The sequence below is a fragment of the Syngnathus scovelli genome, chromosome 6 (genome assembly GCF_024217435.2).
Source record: "Syngnathus scovelli strain Florida chromosome 6, RoL_Ssco_1.2, whole genome shotgun sequence".
NCBI classification, from domain to species: Eukaryota; Metazoa; Chordata; class Actinopteri; order Syngnathiformes; family Syngnathidae; genus Syngnathus; species Syngnathus scovelli.
Genome location: NC_090852.1, coordinates 19,242,568 through 19,269,661, shown reverse-complemented (window position 1 = coordinate 19,269,661; position 27,094 = coordinate 19,242,568). Strand labels below are relative to the sequence as shown.

The following is a 27,094-nucleotide window of genomic DNA, read 5'->3' as shown; positions in this document are numbered from 1 at the left end:
TTTTTTTGCTGTTGCCTGCCTTTGTTGGTGGGATGGTATTATATTATGCGGTATTGAGGAAAATTTGAAGACAGGGAATAAATTAGCAAGCAATGTGATCATACGATTTGACATGGCTCCTTCACCATTGCCAGCACTTGATGAATGGCTATATATTGTAACTGATTGGTTTGTGTGTGTGTGGACAGTACCGATTAGGAGGATGACAAATCAGTATTTTCTTACACAGCATTTGGTGCCAATCTTGTCCCCTCATAGCAAGACCCCCACCTCACTTGGAAGACATTCATGATGGCTCTGAAAGAAAGAATACAGACGCAGCATTGCAGCAAACCCATGGAGAAGCTGCTGTGTGACATGTTGAAAAACAGATGATCTCAGAGAAAAGCAGGACCATTTTTAGCACACATTTTTCACAAAAAACAAATTCAAAAAATGTTATTGGCTGAATACCAATGTCAAATTTTCCTGACAAAGTATTGGATTACACAGAGTCAACGCAGTTTTTGTTTTATTACAACCCCTAATTGAAGTCACTTCTTTGGTTGATGACTCAGAGAAATTATGACACGAAGCAGTGAAATAATTTAGGTTATATACATAGTTCAAATATTTAAATAATAAACAATGCTAGTATTTTCATGTTATGCTTAAAAATAATAGATTTGTATGAGTGTTATGGTTTCTACCCATTTGTTGGAAATGATTGTAATCGCGATGGAGTGACGATAGGCGGCGCTAACGTCATCATGGTTTCACGCCGTGAAGAAGGAAAACACGGAAAAACTAACGAAGCAACATGAGCTTAATTTACCACTAGCAAAACACCACTTATTTTATCAATATTTATTTTATTTAAAGCGACTAGTTAACTTAAGAATGTTTGGGAAGTCTTACCAGCGTCTTTCTCTGACTGACCCGATCGTACCGCGGACTCCCGGACTATTTGCCTCCACTGACAGCTACTCACAAGCGGGCTACTACCATAAAGGGCTGTCCTTTGATTACATCCCTAATATTTCTGAAAACGACTTCAGTGGTAAGTGACGTAACAATTTATGAAGTAGTCAACTAACTAACCACATCTTTAATACGTATTTTACGTACACGATGAAGTGATGCATCATTTAGTAACTTCCAGTGCAGTTCACTACGACTAACGTAATACGTCACACTACAAAATACTATGTATTCTCCTTTGTAATGTTTTAAAAACTTTTTTTTCCCTCCTAGATAGCTCCCAGGGATGGCTGTCATGGATTTGCAATCTAATTGTCATCTTCCTCGTCCACGTCTGTACTTTCGTAACTTTTCCAATAACAGGATGGTTTGTGTTAAAAGTAAGCACTTCCAAACCGTGTCCTTTGTGTGTCTGGTGTAAATGACCGATTTGGATCCTGTTTGTAGACGGTGCCAAACTACCAAAGGATCGTAGTGTTTCGCTTGGGTCGTGTCTGTCCTCCAAAGGGCCCTGGCATTGTCCTGGTGCTGCCCCTTATTGACCAGTGGCAGAGGGTAGACCTGCGCACCCGTGCTTTCAATATCCCTCCATGCCAGGTAAACCAACTGTAGTTGAAGCCACGACTTAACCAAATAGATGGGAAGTCACATCAACTGATGAGTGTGTTGTTTAATTTGTCCTACAGGGGGCAGTCATGGAGCACAGATATTTCAAGGAGTATTTTTCTGTTCTCTTTTTAATTAAAGGTACATACCAGGGATGGTGGCCTCTTCTTTGTGGGAGCGGACATTCAGTTCAGGATTTGGAACCCGGTCTTGTCTGTGGTGTCAGTACAGGACCTTAACGCTTCAACCAGGATGACGGCACACAACGCTTTAACTCACAGCCTGGCGAAGAAGACTGTCAGAGAGATCCAAACAGAAAGAGTGAAACTGGGAGAATATCTTGGGGTAGGAAAACATTTGACCCACCATCTCTGATGCTTCATGTTCATATTCAAGCCTTCCCCCACTGTCCGCAGGTGGACATAAATGAAATGACTCGGCCCTGGGGGCTAGAGATAGACAGGGTGGAAATCACTCCAGGTGCTCTTCTCAAAGCCCCTGAGGAAGGACCCCCAGGGCCTCTTGATGTTCCTCCCTCTGTACCCAAGGTGGAGGACCTCACAGGTACCCTTCAACAACTTGCCATGCACTTTATGGGCCACAGCTTCCAGCCTCAAGAAGGTAAGGCCTACCTCACGCTCACAACAAATTAAGATGCGACTCTCATTCGACCACTGCTGCTTACTGTCATCCCATTATAGAGAGCAGTGTAACGTTTATAGATGAGCAGAGTGGTGACCATCAGACTGTGGCCACAATAAATTCTATTGAAGAGCTGCTCCGTGCAGTCCAGCTTGTCCTCTCTGAAACTTTGGTGAACCAGGTCGGCGCCTGCTTCCAGTTTGAGATCAGCTCAGGAGAGGGAGAGCATCGCACTTACTATGTGGATTTGAGCCAAGGTGCCCACCACCACTACACACACACACACACACAAAATGTGCTGTCATATGAAAGATTTAAAGCTGCACATATCAGATCTTCACACTATGTGTGTCGTCTAGGTCATGGTGCAGCTGGCGCCGGATCCCTGTGCAGAATGCCAGATGTAACTCTGACTATGTGTGACGAGGACCTTCTGGCCATGTTTCAGGGAAGACTGCAGCCATTTGCTGCCTACAGCAGTGGGAAACTTCAACTTCAGGGTGATATTAAAACCGCTATGAAATTGGAAGAACTCATAAAACTGCTTAGGCAGTAAAAATTTTATTATTGAGAAAAAAAAATATGGAATGCACTGGTTTTTATTTTATGCACTGATTACTTTTGCTGTAAATGAATTTCTACTGGACTTGTTTTGTTTTCCCAAAACTTAAAATTTTAAATTAAAACGTTTTATTTTTTTTGGACTTTTTTTGGTAAAGAAAATTCTAAAAAATAATTCCATTTCACTGTTTTTGTTTTCTATTCAAACTACTGTTCTGAAGTTTTTCATAATCTAATTTATTGACATACACCTGCAATAGCAAACTTACTGTTTTGTTTTTTGCTTTACCTTCTTGCTGTTATTTTGTAATTTGCCGTGTTTAACTGAATTACATAAGACATGACATGACTAGAACAACAAACCTTTTGATCCATCTCTCATACTGCAATGCATCACAGTGTACACACAAGTTTTTAGCGGGCCTTGAGGACGAGGGGGGTGGGGGAGGACTATTTAAGCCAGCCTCCAGTTCTTCAACCTCCTGCTTTTCACACAGCAGTGGTAGGAATGACCAGGTGGAATTTGTGCCATGGCTCCTCTGCGAGCTACCTGGAAAAACTGATGGCAGCAGGCGTCTGCAGAAGAAGAAGCAGCAGCAGCAGCAGCACGCCGATGGTTAGACAGGCGTTCACGGAGAACAGCAGCATCATCAAACCTTACAGCGAGATTCCCGGGTTATGGAAAAATGGCGTCGCCAACTTGTACAATTTCTGGAAGCTGGATGGCTTCAAAAACCTTCACCGAATCATGCTGCAGAATTTTAATACTTTTGGACCCATTTACAGGTATGAAGGATACATTGTGGAGCCGAAATAATATCAATGGCTTGAAATGAGGTTTTAACATGGTACAGCTATCACACAGTGCTTAGAATGGGCGGTATTAAGCTTATGTTTGATTTTTCCTGAGATCCAAGGTTGGCTAAAGTGCCCTTGGGCAAGGCCTGTAGCTATTTGAAAGCTTCACATGCAGAAAAAAAAAAAAAGATTTATAAACAAGGCAGATTGCTCATTTGACTTTTCTTCCTTCTCTCGTTGTGAATTTCAGAGAAAAAGTAGGATATTACGAAAGTGTGAATATCATCAACCCAGAAGATGCAGCTATCCTGTTCAAAGCAGAAGGTTCATACCCGAAAAGACTGAAAGTGGAAGCCTGGACCTCATACAGAGACTACAGGAACCGCAAATATGGAGTTTTACTGAAGTAGGTATTGTCGTCTAATGAAATGCTTCTTTGTTCATGTACAAACTCCATAAACTCAAATGAAGAGTTTCTATAAAAAAGCACAATGAAAAAAAACAGACCCTGGCAGGTTAAACACTCATTGATTTTCCATCAGGAACGGGCCAGAGTGGAGGTCAAACCGGGTCATCCTCAATAAAGAGGTGATCTCCCCGAAGATGCAGGGGAACTTTGTGCCCTTGCTGGACGAAGTGGGTCATGACTTTGTGGCCAGAGTTCACAAGAAGATAGAACGAAGCGGACAGAACAAATGGACCACGGACCTCTCCCAAGAGCTCTTCAAATATGCTCTGGAGTGTGAGACATGGCATCCAATAGAGATGTAGATGGTACGACGGTCGTCTAAGGTGACTCTTTGTTCTGTCCCACATAGCGGTGAGTACAATTCTATACGGGGAGCGTCTGGGCCTGATGCTGGACTACATCGATCCGGAGGTTCAACATTTCATTGACTGCATCACCCTCATGTTCAAGACAACCTCACCCATGTTGTACATACCTCCGGCTCTACTCAGGACGATCCGAGCCAAAGTGTGGCTGGACCACGTTCACGCTTGGGATGGAATCTTTAACCAAGGTAGGACTTTTACAAGAACCTGGGTTGAGTGAAGTATATTGCTTTTCCTTCTCAGCTGACCGCTGCATCCAGAACATCTACAGGCAGTTACGCCAGGAGACTAGTCATAGCAAAAAATACCCAGGAGTTCTGGCCAGCCTTCTCATGCTGGACAAGCTGTCCATTGAAGACATCAAGGCCAGTATCACTGAGCTGATGGCTGGGGGAGTTGATACGGTAATTCAAAGTCCAAACACAAGCTTCATAGAAACTTTCTTTTGCATTGGTGAAGTCAACATGGTGTTGTATATTTCAGACTTCCATCACATTGCTATGGACATTATACGAGCTGGCCAGACATCCAAACCTTCAGGAGGAGCTGAGGGCTGAGGTGTTGTCTGCCAGGGCACAAAGCCAAGGGGACATGGTGGAAATGCTGAAGAATATTCCTTTGGTCAAAGGAGCTCTGAAGGAAACACTAAGGTGATCAGAATCTCGGAGGAAAGTTAATGTCAGCATGTTTCCTACAGAATCAACAACATTCCTTCTTGTATCCTTCAAGGTTACATCCAGTGGCAGTGAGCTTGCAAAGATACACAGCGGAGGATATCATTATTCAGAAATACCACATTCCAGCCGGGGTAATTCGTGAGATGATATTGTAACATTTTTACGGAAGCTGATGCCTATTAGAGCTGTCACAAATAACCGATGAATCGTAAAAGCTCCAGGACTGTTCTCACACTAAGTATGTTAATCATGCCTTTAGACCTTGGTCCAGTTAGGTCTCTATGCAATGGGAAGAGACCCCAAGGTGTTTCATCGTCCGGAGCAATATCAACCCTCTCGCTGGCTGAGGAGTGAGAGCCAATACTTCCGCAGCCTGAGCTTCGGCTTCGGCCCTCGCCAATGTATAGGACGCAGAATAGCCGAGACGGAGATGCAGATCTTTCTCATCCATGTGAGTTGTACTCAAGTAGCAACGTATTTTGTCACGCCATTACGTTTCACACCAACGGCCACGTTTGCCTTCCTTTCTTTCCAGATGCTTGAGAACTTCCGAGTGGAGAAAGAGCGACACGTGAATGTGCAGAGCACATTTGAGCTCATTCTCGTACCAGACAAGCCCATCGTATTAACTCTGAAGCCCCTGCACAGTAGTCGATAACATACTTGTTCATAATTAGCACTCCTATAAACGCATTTAAAAATGACCTCAGGAATTTAACAAGTGACCATATGTACCATATGTACTGTGAGAATTAAAAACAAACAGAAACTTCATTTCATGTATGCACAGCACACACATGGAATATTATTTTCATAATACGGATTCTTGCATCTCAATGACTGCATTTTTTTTTTTCTGTACTATTTTGGTTATATTTGAGTAACCAGTGATGTTGAGTTGCGTGTTTCGACTATTTTTCCCCTTTTATGTAGCTAAAAACGGTATCCAAACTATTAGAAACAGCTTTAATGTTCCATCAGTAAGTATATGTCATGTTGAAATACATGAAATATCTTTGAAATATATCTTGAAGCTCGGTTGCTTCTCTACTCTGATGTCAGAAACGACAGAAGGTCACATTCTGTCCTTCAGGAGATAAGACATGTTATACCCACAAAGCCTATCAGTGGGGTCCATGGTCAAAAATGAGACGATTTGCTTTATCACATAACTGCATGTGGATAGACACAAAGATGAGCAAACACTCGAGGAAACCACTTTTCTACATGGCTAATTTCTTTCTGCATTATAATGAATAACGTGAGTTCCTGTGTCTACCGCAAACCATGGATTTTTTTTTCCCAACTGAGCAATTATAATAATGTGCATAGTTTTATAATTACCAATCGTCACCACTAGGTGTCTCTTTCACCCTATCTGATAATAAAGCTACACTGACACAACAGCTCGGAGAATTATTTTTTCAATCCACTGGTTTCCAACCTGTATTACACGAAGGTACACAAAGATTAAAATATAAAGACTGAAAAAAAAAAGGCACAGTTAAACCATGACTAACTTCTGCCATCTAATGGAAGGCCATTTTATTGTTATGCTTGTCACTATATACTGCTGGCAAAGATACATTTTGTGAATAATAACAAGTGTCCTCTGCTCTTTTACACGTGTCGTTATCAAGCTGAACAGACAGTGTTGAATGGAGAGCGAGTACTGCATGATGATGGGGGTCGCTGACAATTACGGGATTCCAATCCGGGATGGGATGGTTGTGACTCCCATGGGACGGTGGGGTGAAATTGAGCATCTAATTGAAAGGGCAATGGATGAGGGGACGGTCATGACGAGAGATGAGAAGGGGTCTCAGTAGGCGCAAGACGGCAGCATCCCCATGACAAAGTCCCTTTAGACACAAGTGGTGTGAAAAAAACAGTCTGCTGCTTATTTGAAGACAAGAGGCGGAGGGGGGGAGGGGGGGTCAAACTAATTATCATGTGACAATCTTGGGACAGTGTTGAGTAAATCTAAGTTTCAGGAAATGAAAAAAAAAAACACGCCATGAAAAGCTCTTTAAGAAGCAATTGTCAGCACTGTGTGCAAAAATACACAGCAGCCAGCAGACCCTCATCGGGTTTCAGCGACTCGTGTGCAGTCAGTGTGCAAAATGCTAATTTGATCTTTGGAGCCATTTTGTCTACTGCCTGCAAGCGTCTGTTGCAGCATAATTTTTTATTTTTTTTCCCCCTGTGTGGCTGTTCAGTAAGCAAACATGACTGCATCCATATGTGTAGCTAGCTACCTTAGTTTGAAGCTATTCAAAACATAAAGAAGGGCTCTATTGGAAGAATTTATTCTAAAATAATTTGTGGAACGACTCCATGAAAATATCTATTTTGGTGGATCTGGTTAGGACCTACAAAAGGATCTCAAGGATCCGAGCACAATTTTGAACAGGAAGTCGGCCATTTTGATATGGAGCCGCCATTTTGAAAGCAATCCCAGGCTCTTAGCTTGCCAAACTCAAACAATGCGAACCTCCCGAGCTTTTTAGCCTATTGCCGTCTAATGTGAATAACACAGTGCCTCCTCTTGAACAAGAGAGCTTTTAGCAAATAACCCTGACGTTCTTCAAGGTTTCAAGTTCATGCAGTCAAACAGATAACACAATGAGATTCTATGGAAGAGAGTCATTTTGTACAATGAGCAGACTGCAGCACTAACAAAGTCACGCAAAAGCACCTTCCATTCTGGCTGCACAGAGAGTTGGATGTTTTTGAGGCGTCAGGAAAATCAACTTTGGAAGAGGGACTTTCAGATCAAACAGCAAGGAAGCGGCGCCGTGGATACAATCCTCAGAGGAACGCACAATGGCTAATGACCGCTGGGCGATGTGCTGATCAGCACCTGTGGCTCTCTCCACGGAGTTCCACAAAAATCCGTAATGTGAGACCACAATTGCAGTCTAATAAAAATAATTTGATCTCTGAATTGATTATTTCTAATTCCAGATTTTCCTATTGAAAGAATCCTTGAAGAAAATCTTTGGTCGCTTTGTGTTGCAGCATTTGATTGATCTCACTCACAGATTGGCTTCTTAATGTTAGCAAGAGCTCATATGCATTTTGAAAGGTATATCATGATGGATCAATATGAGAACCGCTTAGGTACCTCATTAGCAGTGATGGCTACAGACACTTATTGATAGTTAAATAATGCATGCAGGAGAGTCATCGTCGCTGATATAAAAGCTTATCCAACAGCTAAGTGTACAAAACCTCTTTGTATATAAAGTAAATCACTATCTTTGAATAGGTCGTTTTTCTCTCGCGTTGAATTTAGCAGGTATAAAATATAGTATGTTGAGTCTTAAGACAAATATTATGATAACTGACTGGCGAATGATCAATTATTCACAGGATCCTCCCAGCTATGTGTTTTCCGAGAACGTTTCGAATCTCTATTCCAATGAGAGAAAAGACGCAAAAGGGACCGAGCGATCTAATAGCACATTAGCATGTATGAGATTGCCCAACACATTTGCTAAAATGATTCATGTTCGCATTGTACCGCTCGTGTTCTGAATGCTTGTGACCCTGTTACATATAATCAGCCCATTGCCGGGAAGCAGCATGTGGGCTGTGTACCTCCACAAAAGAGCGAAGAGGGGGGGGCTACGAGGTCTCTGAGAGACTACACCTTCTGCTAACATCATCAGAATTCAGCACACCGCCGGTAAAATTCAGCAAATGGGCTCTTCATGGGAGTGACAGCTCCGAGGCTGCTGCCACACGGAGCTTCAATTAGCCTGCGAGAACAAGGCAGCTCCCATGGGGAGGGCGACGTGAGGAGCGGCCCACCTCCTCGTACACACTCTACCTTTCCTGCCCACTGGCTTCCTCCCTCACGTGAGCCCCGACATCATACCATTTCCTTTTTTTTTGGCTTCAGTGTCCTTTTCCTTCACGAAATTGCACTCGTCCCCCCCCGCGCCATCCATCAACACATCACAAGCCGAGCGGAAAGACTTTTAGGGTGCTAATGGACGCAAAAGGTGAAGGTTGACGAAATGTCAGATACATGACAAGTAGCAGATGACACAAATTCAGCAAAGTGCTACAAAGATTCATTATAAAACTACAAATACATAGAGAGGGTCCAAAAAGTCTACACACCCCTTGTTCAAATGCCAGATCAGTTTTGTGATATAAAAAAAAAAAATAAGACCACCTTTAATGTAACCTAGAACATATATAACGCAACAGAATTGAAATAAATCTTATCCGTAGTATTAAAAGTAAAAGAAATAGTGAAATAATACAAATGTGTGCTCCGTCAAGTGTATTGAAAATGTGTGTGCGCGTGTTTGTGAGTCAAGGACAATGAGCAACTCGGATTCAAGGACAGTTAGGCTGACAGCCAGCCAGCCAGCCAGCCAGCCAGCCCCCCATAGAGCGCTCAAACCCAAGGTTTAGCGGCGAACCAACATCTATCCATGCCGATTATGCTGCCAAACAAACATTTACGTAAAATAAGGCTTGGCCCTGAGCGTAATGAGGCGTGTGGGCGACGAGTGCATCCGAGCCCCGTCAAAACAAAACATATGACCTTCCCACACACACATGCACTTTAGAATGAACTTCTTGATTTTTATCATCCCACTTACAGTCATGGTAATTTTTCTAATCTTCTTATATAAGGGAAAAAAAATCGTATGAAATTGATCAGTTCTAAATAATTGCAGCTACACATAAAAATGCTTTTTATTTATTTTATTCATTAAACGGTTTGATTATTGGAAAAAAAAATAATTCACGCCCATATTTGGATACCTGAATTGTCTTCAATTCATTTAAATGTGATTTTACTGTCTACAATTTATTTTCTAATAATGATGACATATTCATCTAAATCAGACGGCCACCTCGCAGTCGGTAGGGTGTGGCAGCACATATCAGTGCAGCTTTTCTTTTTTTTTTTTTTTCCCCACCCGTCGGCTCAATGTAACCTTTCCAACATGTTACAGCAAACCATTTTTAATGACTAACACAACTGTTGACATTCACAAGAGCCAAGTCAGAAGACTCCCCAAGGTAAAGATATCGAAGGCAGTTTTGTAAATAACACATGGAATCCCGCATGGGTAAATTCACATAGTTGCTGATTTTGTTTTGGAATCACGGCTGGGCTTCAACTACATCCCCAACAAACAAATAATCTAACATTCAGGGTTCAGATAAATTCAGATTTTTAAAAAATTGGCTAAATCTATCACATTTTGTTTTGAAAGCATTTAGTGCCAAATTTTCTTTCAAAACAAGGTGTGAACATTATGAACAGACTAAATAATGACTAACAATCACGACAAAGAAAAATATATTAATATTGAAACCACGTTGTCATTGTCCGGGCATGGAGATGGATGAGGGAACGCTGGGTGTGCCTGGTGTCCAATACATCAACCCGACTCGGACCGTGCTGTCACCTGGATTGAATTTACATCAGCAATCCCACAAGTGACGCTCCGACGTGCACGGCCAGCCTCACGCCCCCTTCCCGAAAACACGCTCGGAGGTCAGAGGTAGCAATGACGTGATTGCAAAGCTAAAAGACACCGCCTGACCTCTTCTCAGCCTGTCAGGAGATTAATATCTGGAGGACACTGCCGTCTTTATCCAGCTACACTGAGGGACCTTGGGAGAGCTGGTCAATGGACCAAAAAACGACCACATAGTCAATTGAATTATGTAGATAAAATGAATATTTTGATTACATTTAAAGAAGCTATGCGGCCTTGCATAGCGAAATGAATCCTGCGTAGAGCTGAATGAACGACATTAACTCAGGGGGTCATTCGGAGGGTTAAAGCCTTACATTAGCTTCTCATCGATTGATGGAAGTGAAGGCACGGCGAGGTGGTCGTAACGTGTACGCCGGGTACATGGCTTAATCAGATAAGGCTGGCAAATGAAGACGTTAACCCTTCAACCCTTTTTGGTGGAAGACAATGCTGTGCCTCCTTCATAATGGACTGCTGTGCATAAAGGGACAGATTATATCCCATTATCCACGACACAATGGCCGAAAAGCTTCTTTGGGAGGTAATAGAAATGTCTTCCTGCACACATTTCTACTCCAGCTGTGTCTGGACGATATGGCTCCTTGCAGGCACTTCAAAGTGGCCAACCACAGAGGAGCCCTGCAACTTGCAGTTTTCCCCACAAGGCTCTTATCGGACAGCAACAGCAGAGTGAGGTAAATGTGGGCAAATAAGCAACAAATAAGCTTGTAAGAAGATTTAAATGACTTTGTTGGTTGTTACATGCCATGGAGTTCAAACAAGAGTAATATTGCGACTGTGAGACAGCAAAATTCTCAATATTTTGCTGCAGGGAAAGGCTTCGAAGGGCATTTGCATCCCTCCCGATGAAGACAGAGGGAGGCGTGGGTTGCATTTGCACTTGGTGTTTTCAAGGTCTATTAAGCTTGCAGCTCTGCCTGAAACGTCAACATCCACAGCCCCGAAGCCTCCACCCACTTTGCAGCTTTTGTCTGTCAAGGACAGCGTACTTCTTCAACTGCCTCGCCAGTATTCAAGTCAATGTGTTTCATAGCGGCGGAATGTTCCGGTAGTGCAGCCCAACAGGACAAAAACAAACAAAAAAAAGACAACTTTTGGATCATTTCCATATGGATTTTGGCTTATACAGTTATGCCAAATCATCTTTCTCCATCAAAATTAAAAACAAAATGCCATTAATCTGCTTCACCAAAACAAAAACTCCTACTTTTGTTTTTTTGTTATATAAATACAGAAAAATAGCACGCAATTGTACTAATGTAAAGAAGTTAAATGGCGTAATCCAATTTCATTCCGCCACTAGGTGTCACTGTGGCCACACATCGCCTGCTGGTGGGGACGGATGGACACGCACGCTCGCGCACTCACACACACAGAGGGATACATGTCTGTGCTGCATGCTTGAATAGTGTGTGTGCATAGCTATGTGTGCGGGTCCACGAATCTCATCCAATACTCAAGACAACAGAGCCCGGCGGCTTACAATTACTGCATATAATGCACCTCTGCTGGAGCAAGAGCGTATATATTATTCTGTGTCTCAACCTCGGGTTCCTGCCAATAGGGAGGGCGACAAGCCTGCCAATAAAAAATACATGAATGTTACAGTTAATATTGAAAAAGCAAGACAAAAGGAATGTTCCCGTATCCTCGCAATCCTCATACATTGACTATATTTGATCAAGATCATTTTAACAGCTATATATGGTGGTGTAGATAACAAGATGGAGAATTGGAAGCTCCCTCTCTTTCCTTTCCCTCTTTTACAATCACATTTGGAAAAACAAAGTGAAGGTATGAATTAACCTGTCCGCTGCTATCAAGCTTGTGTTTGCTCTGACTGACAGAGGAAAAAGTAATCCGACCTTTTTGAGGGCAGCCTTCGCACGAAAAAAAAATCAATAGCACATAAGAGAGCATGATGAATTTGAAATTTGTGCTCAGAGTGGATATTGATCAACCTCGATCAAAAAAAACAACATGTAGATGCACGCACACGCACAAGCATACAGAGCTTTCTGTCCTAAAATGTCACCCATTTGGTGTAATCCAAACTCCCGCAGCATCTCAGATTTTTTTTTTTTTTTAATCAAATTTGGGCGACATGGATAGCAAGACTGGGTGTGGTCCGGATCTTCTGGTTTGCCTCAAGCAGGAGAGATGGATCCGCCTCTGCAATTCCTGGCTACTTAATACCAGCAAAGTCAATGCATTAGCGCTGCTATCACATTGCTCAGCACTAACAGACATCCAATCCTGATTAGAGATGATTATCAGCAGCCTCACCAAATAATACCGTGGCGACGTAATATGCAACCAAACACATATTAGCTCATATCATATGTGTGATTGAAACTGCCAAGATCCAGTTTCCCTTTGGTCCATCAGGCACGGGCTGGAAGCTTTTCTCCAGACCCCTTGTGTAATATCATTAGGAGCGGATACGCTGATATATATATAGCTGCTGCCTGTGATTATATTTTAGACTAAGAGGTTCATCTGAGCAAAAGTTCAATGCCATGGTAATTTCCGGGCACAATCAGTTAGCGGGAAAATACTTTAGCGTTAGGCGGTAAGGAGGAATTTAGATCAACAATTTACATTAATCGAGTGGGATTGAGCACATCTCAAGGCTGAGGAGCAATTTACGATTCTATACCGTCTAACGTGATGCTCCTCATCAGTGAGTGCTACCAAAGCATTCAGCAACTAGTTGCAGTCAAAGCCCCCCTCAGCTTCTGAGGCGCTGTCCATGGTGCTGAGAAGAACAAAAGCATCAAAGCGGAGTTGGCCTTCTCGCTCCTCGAGTACGGGGAGGGGCCACACAGTGAAGGGGGAGGCGCCATGTGTACTTGATTCAATTAAGCAAGCTGTAAGGCCTCCCTCGGGAGCAGCCTGCAAAGAGGGCCCACGGAACAAAGACGTTCAAGCCACCCTTTGCTTGAGTCTTCTGAATTTGCCTCATTAGTCCGTCCAGCGAGGGGTAAAACATCACAAACGCCTCTACAACTAACAATATCATGGGGGGAGGAATTTGTTTTTTGAAACGCCTGTCTGGCAACATTAAAGATAACACGAATTGTGGATTGGTGAGCATTTGCACCTACAGATAAATGAATAAATAAATAAAATCAGAGCAGTGATAGAAAAAAAAAAGATCTCCTGGTACTCAAATGTCCCGGCGCCTCACATCTGCTGTTCTACGAGACCACTTGGTTGCTTTTAGCCATCATTGTCATCATAGGAGATAATGGCTTCACCCATTCACACACCTGGCCTGGTCCGGCTTGTCCCGCTGGAGCCGTGTCGCTCCAGTCAACCAATAATACTTGTCTAAATGATTACACGGCACTTTACGGCAAAGCTGACAGTTCTCATTTATTCCTCCAACCAACTGGAAAGAAAAAACACAAATTAATCTGGCACTTTAGGCGCCCACCCCACCCCTGTGAATAATGTATTAGTAGTCCCTCAAACCATGACAGCAACCATCCCTTCCCCCAAATAACCACAATTACTCAACCTGCTTTGTATGGCTCTCAGCCTCAGACAATGCTATTAAGTAATCAGACCTTAACAGGAAGTGGACATTTTATTCATTTATTTAAATGGATTTTGTATTTATTTTATATTTATATTTTTATTATTTTATTTTTTATTTAATCAGACCTTAACAGGAAGTGGACATTTCATTCAATTCTGGTGGCGGCCATGATTGGGGTCCCACATAGCCATCACTTTCTTGCATGACAAAAATATAAGGTAAATATGGACAAAACATGTGCATTGTATTTTTGATGCTGGTCCTTGTGCCCACCCAATCTAGTTTGTGGTCTGGGCACGAGAACAGCAGCTCTGTGACAATTATCACTTGTGAGCCCAAAGCCCAGTAACACCTCTCCCTCCCCGAAGGAGACTACAGACTTCAGACCTCACACTCTCTTGTGTGCCATTATATTTATGCAAATGAGACACAAATCAGGGGGAAATCTGGGGGCATCCTTTCCTGTTAGTGCTAATTAGCGATGAGTGCTATATGGGATACATTATGTATGAAGTCTGTCCCCATGCAGCTATGCATTCTGACCTTGAACACAAGGTCCGGTCTAGCGGGTCCAATAAAAATCACCCTGCCATTTCATCACAACCCATAAAAGAAGCGGAAAGTAGATCAACAGAGCTGGCAGATACTGTACGTTGCAAAATGCATCAAAGTCAAGTATTGACGCTCCTATAAAAGAGGAGGGTATTATGACAATAACATGAAGAAACAACGATCAAACTTTACATTTAAAGGCCTCTTGAGGCAAGAGGGAGACATATTGTTCCTGGGAATGAAGAAGAGCACGAAAAGGCATGCTCAGTGGCGAAACAAGCGAGGATAACAACAACCCAGAACAAAACACTTGTAGATGCTTCTTGACTATCTAGCTAAGTCTGCTTTTAGGGTAAGTGGAGTCTGACAAAGAGTGAGATTTATGCGAAGATCAACAGTTGGCACATGGAGTGTGATCTCAGCAGGTTGTGCTGTTGTGGCCTGGCTGGGGTGAGAGCGTGCCCAGCACCTGGCTGGTGTCCTACCGGGCTGGCAGATGGGACACACGCATCCACAAATAAGCCTCCGCTCCCTAGGAAGGGCGAAAAGGAGGGCTGGGGGTATAGGTGAAGGGAAGAGTTGGTGCCAAAGACGAGCAAGAGAGCTCACAGCGTTATAATCCACACACACCTATCTGCACTCAAAGAGTAAAAAAAGAAATAAGCACGATCGGGAACATATGATGCAGACATCATCAGTGTGTTCCTGCCAAGCATGCTATTTTCAAAGCACCCAGCGTGTGCTCATCCATGCGGACCTTTCAGCCTCAAATGTCATTGGCGCAGAAAGGTCAGCGGTGACACTGGCTTCAAAGTTTCTTATTGATTCCCAATCCAGCGGCATTATGCTTAGCAATTACAGATGGCACTAAAATGCTAATGAACCGGTGTGAGTGGACTTTTAATGTGGTGTCAATGAATTCAATCTAAGGTCAGAAATTCCTATGCGGGTTGCGGCGGCGCACACACAAGAGTGTCCCCACTGGATATATGCGGTACATTACACTGCCATCCATCCATCCATACAAAGTACATGATAAAAAACTGAGATGGGATTTTATTATGACCTTTAAAAATTGTCATAAAAATTAAAAAATATTAAAGTATCATTATTGAATTGTTATTCATTTTTATTATTAAATTACTATTATTATTATTTAATTATTAAAAAACTATTTTCAATTATGGTCTTATTATAGGCTTGAGTATGTTTTTTTTTTTTTTTTTTTGGTCAGATGACAACAAAGAGTGCAGCATCCATTCATGTTTGTGATCCGGCAGTGAAATTATATCCGAAGATTCAATATCACACAATTTTTCATACAGAGTGCTGCTGTCTTCAAATGTAACTAAAGCAGACGACGCCAAAACAGATTCATGAGTGTGTGTGTATGGAGCTGGTTATTATGTCAAGTGGTCTTATGACTGCATGAGCACAGATGGAGGCAGAGCAGGATGTACCAACCTGCGTTTTGGCCCACGTGCGCACGCATATACATGGCCAATACGCATGGGTGCATACTGGATGTAAACAACACATACAGGAAATGAGACGGCGATATTGGTCTTTTAAGAAGGTGTCACATTTGTTTGACAGAGATCAACAACCACATCCCGCCATCCTCGCTAATCCAAACCTTTGACTTCCTGTTTTCGGCGGCGATGCAAAAGAAAGCCAGACGTGTCCATCAAAGGCTGACTGTGGTTCACAGAGACATGCAAGGCCACGCACGATCATTTGTGCACCCGGCTGATCGATACACGGGAAGAGGAGAAGGGGGGGTTATGTAAAAAAAGCAATCGAAAGAAGAGTTGGAAGAAAACGGCAAAGCATAGCAAAAGCTAAGAAACTCACTGGGGCCGATTCAGTTCACTACAAAACATAATGGAATGCACGTCGAGCTTTTTCAATGCACATCAGCGATATTTATAATGAATACAAAGCTTGAATGAAGAGTGAAGGATGCAATCTATTGATTCCTCGCCAAAGCTACTGAGCGCTCCTCGTGTGAGCGGACAGACAAGCGGTAAAGACTTGAAGACAAATGGCGAGACGTAAAGGCAAGAAGATGGATAGATGAATGCAGGTGATCGATCGGAGGAAGAGTGGAGCCCCCCCCCCCTCCCCAAGGGCGAGCGAGGCCTTTTTAGCACCGTGTGAGCCGAGAGCGATGATGGCTTTTTGTAGACTTGTGCAAAGATGTGTGTGTATGTGACTACAGCGTGGTGTGCTGTGACAGACGGTGTGCACTCGCAATAAACAGAGCTCGATGAGAACGGAGAGGAAGACATACTGGCTCTCCGTAGCTCAGCTCCCTGCCATGATTCTGGGAGGACAGCCATGCCCGGCCCACCCTCGGTCAGACATTTCCATTTGGCTTAAGCTATAAATGTGTCCCTTCCTGAAAGGGAAAAAATGACTCGGACTTGGATCCTGATAAAAAGTAATATGCTTATCATTCAGTGCTCAATGTAATTAAAACGTATGAAGCTTAAATGATGACAGAATGCATAGGGGTTAAAAAAAAAAAAGTCAGTAGAAACATAACCTTCTGGATATGGATGAATCACAAATGTAAATTATTTTTCTTGCGATCTGTGAGTGTAATTCCATTATCAAAGTAAGGGCAAGATGATTTAATCATAAGCCTTTATCTGGACATGTGACCAAACCAGCAATAGTGGCTCACAATTTCAAATTGTCATCCTCGAGTGGTGTTTTTTTAGCCTGTAATGTCCAGAACAGATGTCCATTGTCCGTCCTAATTGATGTCAGTGCCCTGAGGGGGCAGCGCTCCATTGCAGGACGTGAAAAAAATAAATAAAAAATAAAATAAAAGAGAACCTCGCCCAGCAGCTGCACAACACAGCCAAAGCACATTGATTATGCTGCTCATGGAAGCAGAATAAAATCAAGGGGCGTATTTTTCTCTCTGACTCATCTGAAAGCAAGTTGGGGGCTGGAAGGGTCAAAAGAAAAAAAAAAATAATATTCCCGCACTATAAAACAGAAGCTGATTTATCGAGGATGGGCGGGGAAGGAAAGATTGAGCATGAACAAACATCTCCACGGAGCAGGTTAAGTTATGCGGCATCACATCTTGTCTGATGGTTCCTGGTGGCCAGAGCACATATATTATCTCACTAACGTTTGATGGGAGGATATTCAATCCAATTCAAAAAGCTGATACGGCTCAAAGGTACAATTCAAAGTGCGCCGAGCGTGTCGTGCTAGTGCGGGTGAAATACGGTCTGCTTTCTTGCTCACAGAAAGAGACCTCAGCTGGAAATAGAGTCGCGAGGCAGCACAATAACAAGCGAGGAAATGGCTTCAATTTGGCACTTGGCTCCAGTAAGTTTACTGCCACAGTGGGGCAGTAGTCCATTAAGATATCATTTATGGAATGAAACCTCTTCTGCTTCATTCACTGCCTAATGGATGAAGCAAGTGTTGATCATGCTAGTGATGCTGATGTATGTCTTTTGAGATGGAAAATGGAAGAAAAAAAAAAGATTAATATATGTAGGGACTTGACATACAGTGATTAGACCTCGTAGGTCTCAAGAGGGTCCTTCATTAACAACAAAGCACAAATCAATGTTTACGACCATCATAAAAAAACTGCAAACTAGAAAGTCCCCTCAAAGCACAACACATCCAGAAAATGTGATCAGAAGCAACCTGAAGCTGATCCTGGTATTTTTCCTCTAATATAATTTGAACATTAATGCTCAACCACAGGATGTTTGACTAGCTCATCAAAACAGCGTACGATATATGGGCAATTTCCATTTTCTTTTTCCAAATTAAGAATGAATGAAAACAAACAGAGCGAGAGGATTTTCCGAGTAAAGGTAATGGGATACACAGACACACAGGAAAGGGTAAAGAAAGCATGGATTATTCATGTCTATTCCCAAAGTAGAAAAGGCTCCTTTTTGATGAATGGTGCCCGCGGCGCTCCTTCCTACTCAATATCAACAGTCCCAGGAAGCCAGACACCATGATGAGCCTCCCCCGCCATCACAGACGAGGCCGGCGGCTCTCATCCGCTCGCTATTGTCGGCCATGATGATGATGTGGCCCGAGTCAAGGTGATCCCAAATTCAAAAAGAATTCATCATGGGGGACATCTTCAAACTTGCCCCACAATCGGAGAAAATCCATGATACAAACAACCATGGCCAGTAGGACAGATTCGAAAAATATTCAAGTACCATAAAAACACAACTAGAAAACAGGTGAGCCATGACACCTTGTGATGTCATTTTCAGTCGACAGCAAGTGACAAAATGGCTGCCGCCTAAGATAGCTTAAATACGGGTGGATTATGTTGCTTAATTCACATTCCACAAACGCAATATTAATTAAAATGTTGTGTTTTGACATTCATTCTCTTGTGAAGAATTTTTTTTTTACTTGACTTCTCCATTTATTCAGTCTCCTGGATTTCCTTGCGCATCAGGAGAGTTTTGCCTCAACATGGGCTCTAACCTGAGGATGAACTCCAGCTTCCTCTGGGTTTTTTTTTTTTTTAAACAGGCCTATCTCCTGACAGCATGTGTCTGCCAAATTTCTTTAGGCAGACTATTTATAAGAAATCGAATTAAAGGAGGACCAGCCGATAGTGGGTCAAAGCCCAATAGCACATGCCGCCTGCAGCCAGCGCCGACGAGACGATGTCGATCATCGTGTTGTCCGGGCAACAGATGAGAAACTGACTAATGCTTCGATTTTCACACTTGTCACACATTCCATTTCCATCTCCTGGCACAAAAGAGGCGGATGAAAATGCTGTAATGGCCAAGTCGCCATTCAAAGTACCTTAGCAACAGTTGTGCCGCTGAATCGATTGTCAACGTGCGACTTTTCTGTCCACCAATTACGTGGGCTTGCCGCAAGTGGGAGGAGTTATCCGTAAAGGCGAATGCAGCAGCCTTGTGAACAAAAGGAAGGATTAAAAAAAATAAAAATGTTCAGCTTGGGCCATCAGCATTCCCTTCACATTTTCTGCTATCACTCCCACACTCAACGAAAGTGCTTTGTAGCCTCGTTTGTAATTATTCTGTCTGAAACCGAGCTGACCAATTAGCATCGGCGCTAATGTTTTGAAAATCACTCACTGGGTCTGACCTTTCGCTGACAACACGGTCCACTACAGGGAAATGTTTCATTAAGCATTCCGAATTGGCAGGACTATAAAAAAAAAAAATCAACACTTTTTCTTCTGTAACATTTATTTTGGAATCTGACGACATGTAACAAAAAAAAGTTTGCCAAACATGACCCAGACACTTTGACTGCAGCTGAATTTGATCTTATTTGCACTCTGGCGACTGCTCAGCCTCCGTATCGGCCTGCAGCTCGGCGAGCTCAATGGCTGTGCGTAGGTTGGGATGTTTGCAAGCGCTCACTCCCGACTCGTCCACCCACAGCAATTCACCCGCATCCATTTACTGACATTTGCAATCAAATGGGAGCAATTTGCTGTCAAATGCGTTTTCCCTGTTTTGGCTAATTATGCTGCTGATCACAAGGAATGACCAAATTACGCAAAAACAATCCCCCAAGTGTTCAAATATACTAATGCTAAGTTGACATCCAAAATACTAAAGATACCAAATGTGTCACTTGCTCAGTGACTTTTTTTTTTTCTTCTTCCCACTCAATAGCAATTATCAGAAGCGAAACACATTCCAGAGGAGTCAAAAATGTTGCAAAGCAATTGAGATTGTTTCGTAAGACCTCACTAAGCGCACATGCAATGAAATCAGGAGTGCGGCTCAAAATGCCAAGCTAATCACATGAACCTTTTGGAAGGCGCTAATCAAATATGATCCCTCTCCCTTCTGAGGCCTCTAATTCCCTCTTAGCGGGGGGATGCAAGAAACGTGCCACTTGCTTCCAGTCCTACCGCTCGGGGCTCAAGCGCCCTTGTGACATCATGCTGCCCTTTAATCCGTTGAACAAACGCACAGTTTCATCTGCATGCCACCACTCCATCTGAACTGACCGCCATGAATAAACAGAACGGCCATTGAGGCTATCGTTGACGTTCATGCGGGCTTTAAAAAAAGATGTAGCATCCCCTTTACGGTAATAGATTGCTTAGAAAAGGATGCAGACGTCAGAATGCATTAACTTTGACATAGACTATCACCCGAGACGATTAAAAGTGGCAAGGGAAAAAAAAAGTCATTAAATTTGCAGCTTTTTTTGTGCACTCCACCGGGTGCTTACGGGAAGGGGACAAACAGCAAGTCATGACCGGAAGCTTTTACCTTAGTGCATCTTCATGCTTCTCATTCATCTTACGGGGAAAAAAAACAAAACAAGATCAGAGATGCTTTATGCCACTGCAGTAGTCGAGTGTATTTTTTATTTATGAGCCAGTGAGGACACACATCGCAGTACTAAAAATAATCTTTTGCCTGTGGTTAATAGGAAGCTAATTAACAATACGTGATAGTTCTAATTAATATTTCAAAATAAAGGCAGGTATTGCACATTTAGTTATGTGAGTAAACAAAAGAAATAAACTTCACGATGTACAAATATTTGTGCGTAATGATGATATTTGTTCATTTTATGGCTTTGGAAAATATATTTGTGCTGTTTTGTTATAACGGCTATTGTTGAGGACCCAATTTGGCTCTTCCACAGCTGGTAGCAAGTGCTTGATTTTAATAAATGTTCTTTTATTCAGTTTTGGTAAACAAAAGATTTGTTGTTGTTTCACATTTTGCATGCTCCCTCCCTTCCTCCCCCATCTCTACCTTTTGTCTCCGAGAGCTACGGCTTGTTGTTCCAAGCCCAGAAGCGGCAGGCCGGTGCCTAGTTGGCCTGCCCCCTTTCGTCTCCTCAGAGCTGCTGGCAGATGAAATATTTATGACGTTATGGCTTGAAAACCTCACATTCCATTTGAAGTGCTGCAGCTGTTCTGATGCTGCCCCCACTGATGGCAACTGCCACCGCCATCTTCACTCGGCCAGCACTTTCCCTCCCAGCGGGGGGGTTCGGAGCAAGGGCGGGACGGCGTCCACGGCTTTTCTGCTTTTCACAACTCGAGATTTTCAGGGGGAGGGTTGTAGCTATTAAAATGAGAACGTCCTCACACATATGCAAATCATTCAGGATTGTCTGGACTGTAAATGGCTAGCAAGTGGTGACCCTAATAATGAGCAAAAAAATGGGTTGGATAGAAGGCATTTTGTAATTTTCCAATGTCCACCTTATTATCATACATAAATACAATCTGATAACGCCTCACCATCTATTCTAACAACCTGAGAATGTGTTTTCGCAAGTCAGCGTGCGAAAAGAGGAAATAAACATATCAAGCATATGGTTAGCGGTAGCTGCTAACACAATTACTGTTCGTTTTGTTCAGCTACAGACGAAACTCAACTCGTATTTTAATTTGCATTGGCTTTTCAGCATCAAAGTTCGAGTGCGGCATATGAACAAAATATGAAAATGGGTGTTCCAAGATCTTAACAAAGGCTGTTCTTTCGCATGCATGGAGTCACATTGGTTCCTAAGCAACAGGCCGTTTGAAAACACACACTGGCGCTTTTCAACAGGTTTCAAGAACACCGCACGTCAACCTTGAGCAAACAGCTCCGCTCGCTCCTTAATAGAAGTCGGCCGGATAATTAGCCGCGGCACAATGAAGCAGCATTCATCTTCACCGCAAGGTCGCCGCGTGAAATCAACATTCCCCTGCGCAACCTGCTGTCGCCGGGCAAGACTCAAGTTGCCGGGTTTCAACGGTTATGATGGACGATGACATCCCAGAAGGCTCTGAGCCAGGATTTTTTTTTTTTTTTAACGTTTCTATATATTACATGATGCTGTATTAAGATACAACATGTCAGGCGGTGAAGTTAAATCCCAGCAAGTATTGAGTTAGGTTTAATGATTCAATGCCTGGGGAATGGACTGAAAAGTAATTCCAAGCAGCACATGCTATACGAAGAGAAAAAAAAAACAGCAAGCAGAGAGTAGATATGGGATGTGGAGGTTTACACCTGTTTGCCGCCTCCTGACCCTGAGCAATTATGTGGAGCTGAGGCTTTCTGGGATTCAACCTGTCAATCAAATAGTCTCAGCAAAGGAGAAGAAGTCACTATTGCCAATGTGCTTCATCCGAGGATACGAGTTACAAAAACAACGGGATAAGCGGCAAGATCGATCATTGTCTTCAACGTAGATGCAAATCATTGAAGATTAGTTGCATGTCTCACACGTAATTGCGGGCTGATATTAAAACGTTCACCAGATGAGATGATATTGATAGTAACCAGGACTACAGAACGAGTTGGACACATGCAGAGCATAGAAAAATGTTAACAATCAAATTCTAGCTTGTAGAAACAATTTAGAGTGTCAAATTTCATTTCAGAATGTTACTCTATGTCATGTGTAATCATGTGTTACAGGCCAATCATCGCTCGCCTCCTTTGGAGTACGGCGAAGGGACCCAAGGTGCCGCTCATTATCTCTTCCCGTCGATTCGCCGCGGTGCATACGTGCTAATGACAATCTGTCACCATCCTAATGAGGTAACGTGTGAGCGGGATGATCACATGATAAAAAAAAAATGGCATCAGGACTTCAACTGGTAGCAGGATTATTGAGAAACGAAAAAATGAGGGAAGGATGTAATTCGAGCTTGCCGAGCGTTACCAGTGACTTACCGTTCCCTGATGAGATGATCATCGAGCCTCACTTTGGTAATATGAGTCAATTGAGAGTGTGATGACCATTGCCGGAATCAATCTTGATGATGTCATCGGGAGGGATCTGTAATTGCAAATACAGAACATGTCAACCCTAGTAATATTGTTGTATTTTTTCATTTTTATGAGGGGGGAAAGAATACAAATATTAGCCTGTTGTCTTTAAACGTTTCCGACCAATCTAAGCGGTGTCCCATCAGTTTAATTCCGAAACAAGTCCCATGTTGAGTTTAAACCTGATTTACGATGGCTGGCACCCCCATACCGGTGTCAGATGAAACCAACTCTTTGTTCACGTGGCAACATGTGGAGAGCAGCCTTTTGCTAATGGAGGCCGCTTTGAGTGATCTTTGCAGGGCGGGGGGGATTTTGCGGTGCGACCGCAATGCCTCAATGGGACTGACAGAGACGAGCGCACACGCACATTCCGGTCAACTCGGCCATTTGGGACAAAGCGACTTTTACAAATCATCCCAGTGAGCGAGCGCCTCCCAAGTCTTCAAAGCAAGCACTCAATTATTTCCGGTGACACGTAGTGCTGTATTTACGGTACATTGCCAACAATACTCACAATGATTAGTCTTTTTTTTTTTCTTTTTAAAACATGCCGAATTTTTATTTGTGAATATATCTCAACATAAAAGACATTTTTTGGAGCATAAGAGGATGTGGCGCATAGCGACTGATAAGCCGGACTGGCTTCTGATTCAGCCTCATTCCAGCAGACACGTGTGAAAGTCAAATCTCGGTGAACACACACTAGCACATACACACACACACACACACACACACACACACTCGCTCTATGAATACATTATTCATCAGGACCAATGGAAAGGCAGACCAGGAGGAGAGAACCACATTTGTATGAATCCTACAGAGGTACTTTGCTGATAGACTGATAGACTTGTCCTTCAGCATTCACCTTAAATGGCTGCTTTGCCATCATATTGTGTTTCTGTGTGTGTGTGAATGATTGCAATTGTACAAGCCCACATGATCAAACCAACTCATCAGTACTCGCTACTCTCAATTTGCTCTCGTTGAACATTTTGGCAACCGTCCAATTTTGAAATCAATCACTTCTGCCATGCTGGGCAGAAAATTCATCTCATAATTAAAACGCTAGAGATGTGAAACATGTTAATGGAGCGTCAGCCTTGCGTGTTGCAAATCTAAATTCTTTTTGTATTAGACTCGTATGATAAATTTTTGTGGACAGGAAAAACACATTTAGTTTTTGCGATCTGATTTGAAACACGTGTACCGACCGATATCAGTTTATTTTCCACCCTTTAATTCTAGTCTTACGTGATAACATGAGGGTGTTAAAAAAAAAAAAGAGCAAACAAAGCAAGCCACATCACAACCTAAACAACATCCAAACCAAAAGCAGAGTCTTTAAATTCATGTTTACGAGCGCTCTCAAAAAATAAAGGACACAACAAGAATGTCCTCAATCACATTGTAAAACAGAAAATAAATATCTGTAAATCTCTGTTCACAAGTAATTTTTTTGCACATTTATCTATTTTATTAGGGTTGGTGGGAGCAACAAAACAGTGCGAATCCGAACGTGTTAAAGGTGACCCACACAAAGCCAGATAGATGTCTTTTAAGACAAGCAGATAGGATAGTGAAAATTCAATTCAAGAGCATCCTACACCATCTCGGCTGATCTATCGTCTACGAAGCGTTTGTAGAGAAGATGATGACTGCCTCCGTGCTCTGATTCACAGACCAAGCTAACTAATAAAAAAGGAAGATTTGTACTTGTCGCCTTACATATAATGTCTCATTTTCAGAGCTCATAAAAGAGGAGATAAATCACATCTTTTCAGACTTGCCTAAATCGGAGCAATACATCAACAGACGAAATAGATTTTCAAGTGAATAAAGTGAGAATAGAAAAAAAAAAAACATTTCACATCCTGAAGAAAATCATGGAATCAAACTGTCACAAAATATTTTAAGACCTCGTCCAGATTTACTGAAACTGCCAACGGATTCAACGTTATCCCTTTTCACATCAGCTTTAATCTGCATTGCTTTCCACAAATCCAATTATGTCCTAATTGAGCGTTACAAGGCTCATTGATTATGATAGCAGCAGCGCGGCACTGAGCACATGGAAAATATTGCTTGGAATTAGCCGAGACTCACGGGAGGCCTTCGGGGGACAAGATTTCATATGGAGGCAATATTTTGCTATACGACTCAATTTGAATCGACTCGCCAACAACCTTAGTGGAGCACAAAATGAAGCATGAAACTAAAATGATTGAAAGCAATGCATGATTTCCCAAGAGCTTAAATCAAAACTTGACAATTAATGGAGCGGTGAGGCGCATGGCCAGTCTTTGCACCGGCTCATAAGAAAAGACAGATTAAATAAAGATGTCAATTTACAATTAAGATAAAACAAGCACGTTTCTATGCATTGATTTGAACTTGACCCTGAGTCACTTCTCTTTCACAAGACTTAAGTCGTTCAGTAAGGTTGGTGCCAAAGCAAGATAAAGACGTTCAAAGTCCTCGCACACGCACACAGCACGAGACAGACACACAACAACTAAATTAAACTTGTCTTCTATCTGGATGTCACTGAGACTTTTTAAATGGTGCACAACTGAGGAAGTCTTTAGGTTAATACGGTAAGGTGGCTAATTGAATTCTAGTATGGCATGTCATTTGTAAGTTCTTTAAAATGATTTGTACAGTTAGGCAATCGATAATATTAACTTGATTCTGCACTATATTTATATGTGACGTGTTTACAAGTTAAATGATGCACATATATGCACAAATACAGACTGTTAATTTCAAGAACAACCGAATTACGTTCAATTTATGATCTATTGTGCAGTGCATTCTGGGAAATGTAGTCGTCTTACTATAGTAAGCTATAGCGGTAGCTCGTTGAGCTAATCATGCTAGCCACGACTTCTAAATTATTAAAACACAATGTTAACTATAATATAAATATAGTCTGGGTGGTTAGGTCGCCACAAAAAGGGTTTAAAATGCGTTTTCTAGACAAAACGAGTTGTTTCTTCAGTGTTGAAGCACTCAACGCGGGGGGCAGCTGAGTATAAATTGTGTGGTCTGAAAGTTGAGTAAAACAGAAAGAAAAACAATGAAAGACGATTTTTTTTTACCTGACAGTACTTGTTTTGTTGTAGTAATCTTTGAGTTAGTTTGTCTTAGAGCTCACTTTCAAAGGTGAATACGAACGTGTGCTGTCTCTCCTCACACTCGCGTGATTTATGACGTCATTGGTTTACGTCACGGATGGACGCGATTTAAAGTCTAGAAATATCGCGACATGTACCGCCGAGCCTCATGAAGTACACTTCCACACTATGCATACATCAATTTTGCCCAATAACATAACTTTAAATAAAAGAATAAAACTAAATTAAATGCAAGGTGCAAAGTTGTCAGCTAATTTGGAAGTGTGGTAGCATCATGAATATTGGTGAGGTGTAGTGATGTTGCATCCTTCAATACACTTTGCTTTGCTTCCTCTAAAAAGGTCTTTTGAGCCAGCCTCCCTAAATCTGATACAAACCGAGTGTCCGGCACAATCAAAGTGCTTCCGTGTGATGTCATTAGAAGCATTCAAAGCATTCTTTGTTCAGT

At 42.3% G+C, this 27,094-nt stretch overlaps 2 protein-coding genes and 1 long non-coding RNA gene across 3 annotated transcripts; 2 read left to right on the top strand and 1 right to left on the bottom strand.

The window, feature by feature from the left end:
• Positions 1 to 879: 879 nt before the first annotated feature.
• On the top strand, positions 880 to 2,906 carry stoml1 (stomatin (EPB72)-like 1). Its single transcript, XM_049723799.1, has 7 exons — positions 880 to 1,039; positions 1,234 to 1,340; positions 1,408 to 1,557; positions 1,708 to 1,911; positions 1,983 to 2,187; positions 2,268 to 2,465; positions 2,568 to 2,906. The coding sequence occupies exons 1-7, from the start codon at positions 880 to 882 to the stop codon at positions 2,762 to 2,764; spliced, it is 1,221 nt and encodes a 406-aa protein (XP_049579756.1). The 3' UTR covers positions 2,765 to 2,906.
• LOC125970991 (uncharacterized) lies at positions 1,493 to 26,765 on the bottom strand. The gene is made up of 4 exons (XR_011086982.1): positions 26,611 to 26,765; positions 23,411 to 23,516; positions 1,716 to 1,861; positions 1,493 to 1,640 (listed from the first exon to the last, which is right to left on the bottom strand). It is a non-coding gene; the product is annotated as an uncharacterized lncRNA (long non-coding RNA).
• On the top strand, positions 3,158 to 6,575 carry cyp11a1.2 (cytochrome P450 family 11 subfamily A member 1, tandem duplicate 2). The gene is made up of 9 exons (XM_049723794.2): positions 3,158 to 3,555; positions 3,818 to 3,973; positions 4,110 to 4,309; positions 4,386 to 4,589; positions 4,645 to 4,805; positions 4,885 to 5,051; positions 5,131 to 5,209; positions 5,338 to 5,529; positions 5,614 to 6,575. Exons 1-9 carry the CDS (start codon positions 3,278 to 3,280, stop codon positions 5,734 to 5,736), a joined length of 1,560 nt encoding a protein of 519 aa, XP_049579751.1. The 5' UTR covers positions 3,158 to 3,277; the 3' UTR covers positions 5,737 to 6,575.
• Positions 26,766 to 27,094: the final 329 nt, after the last annotated feature.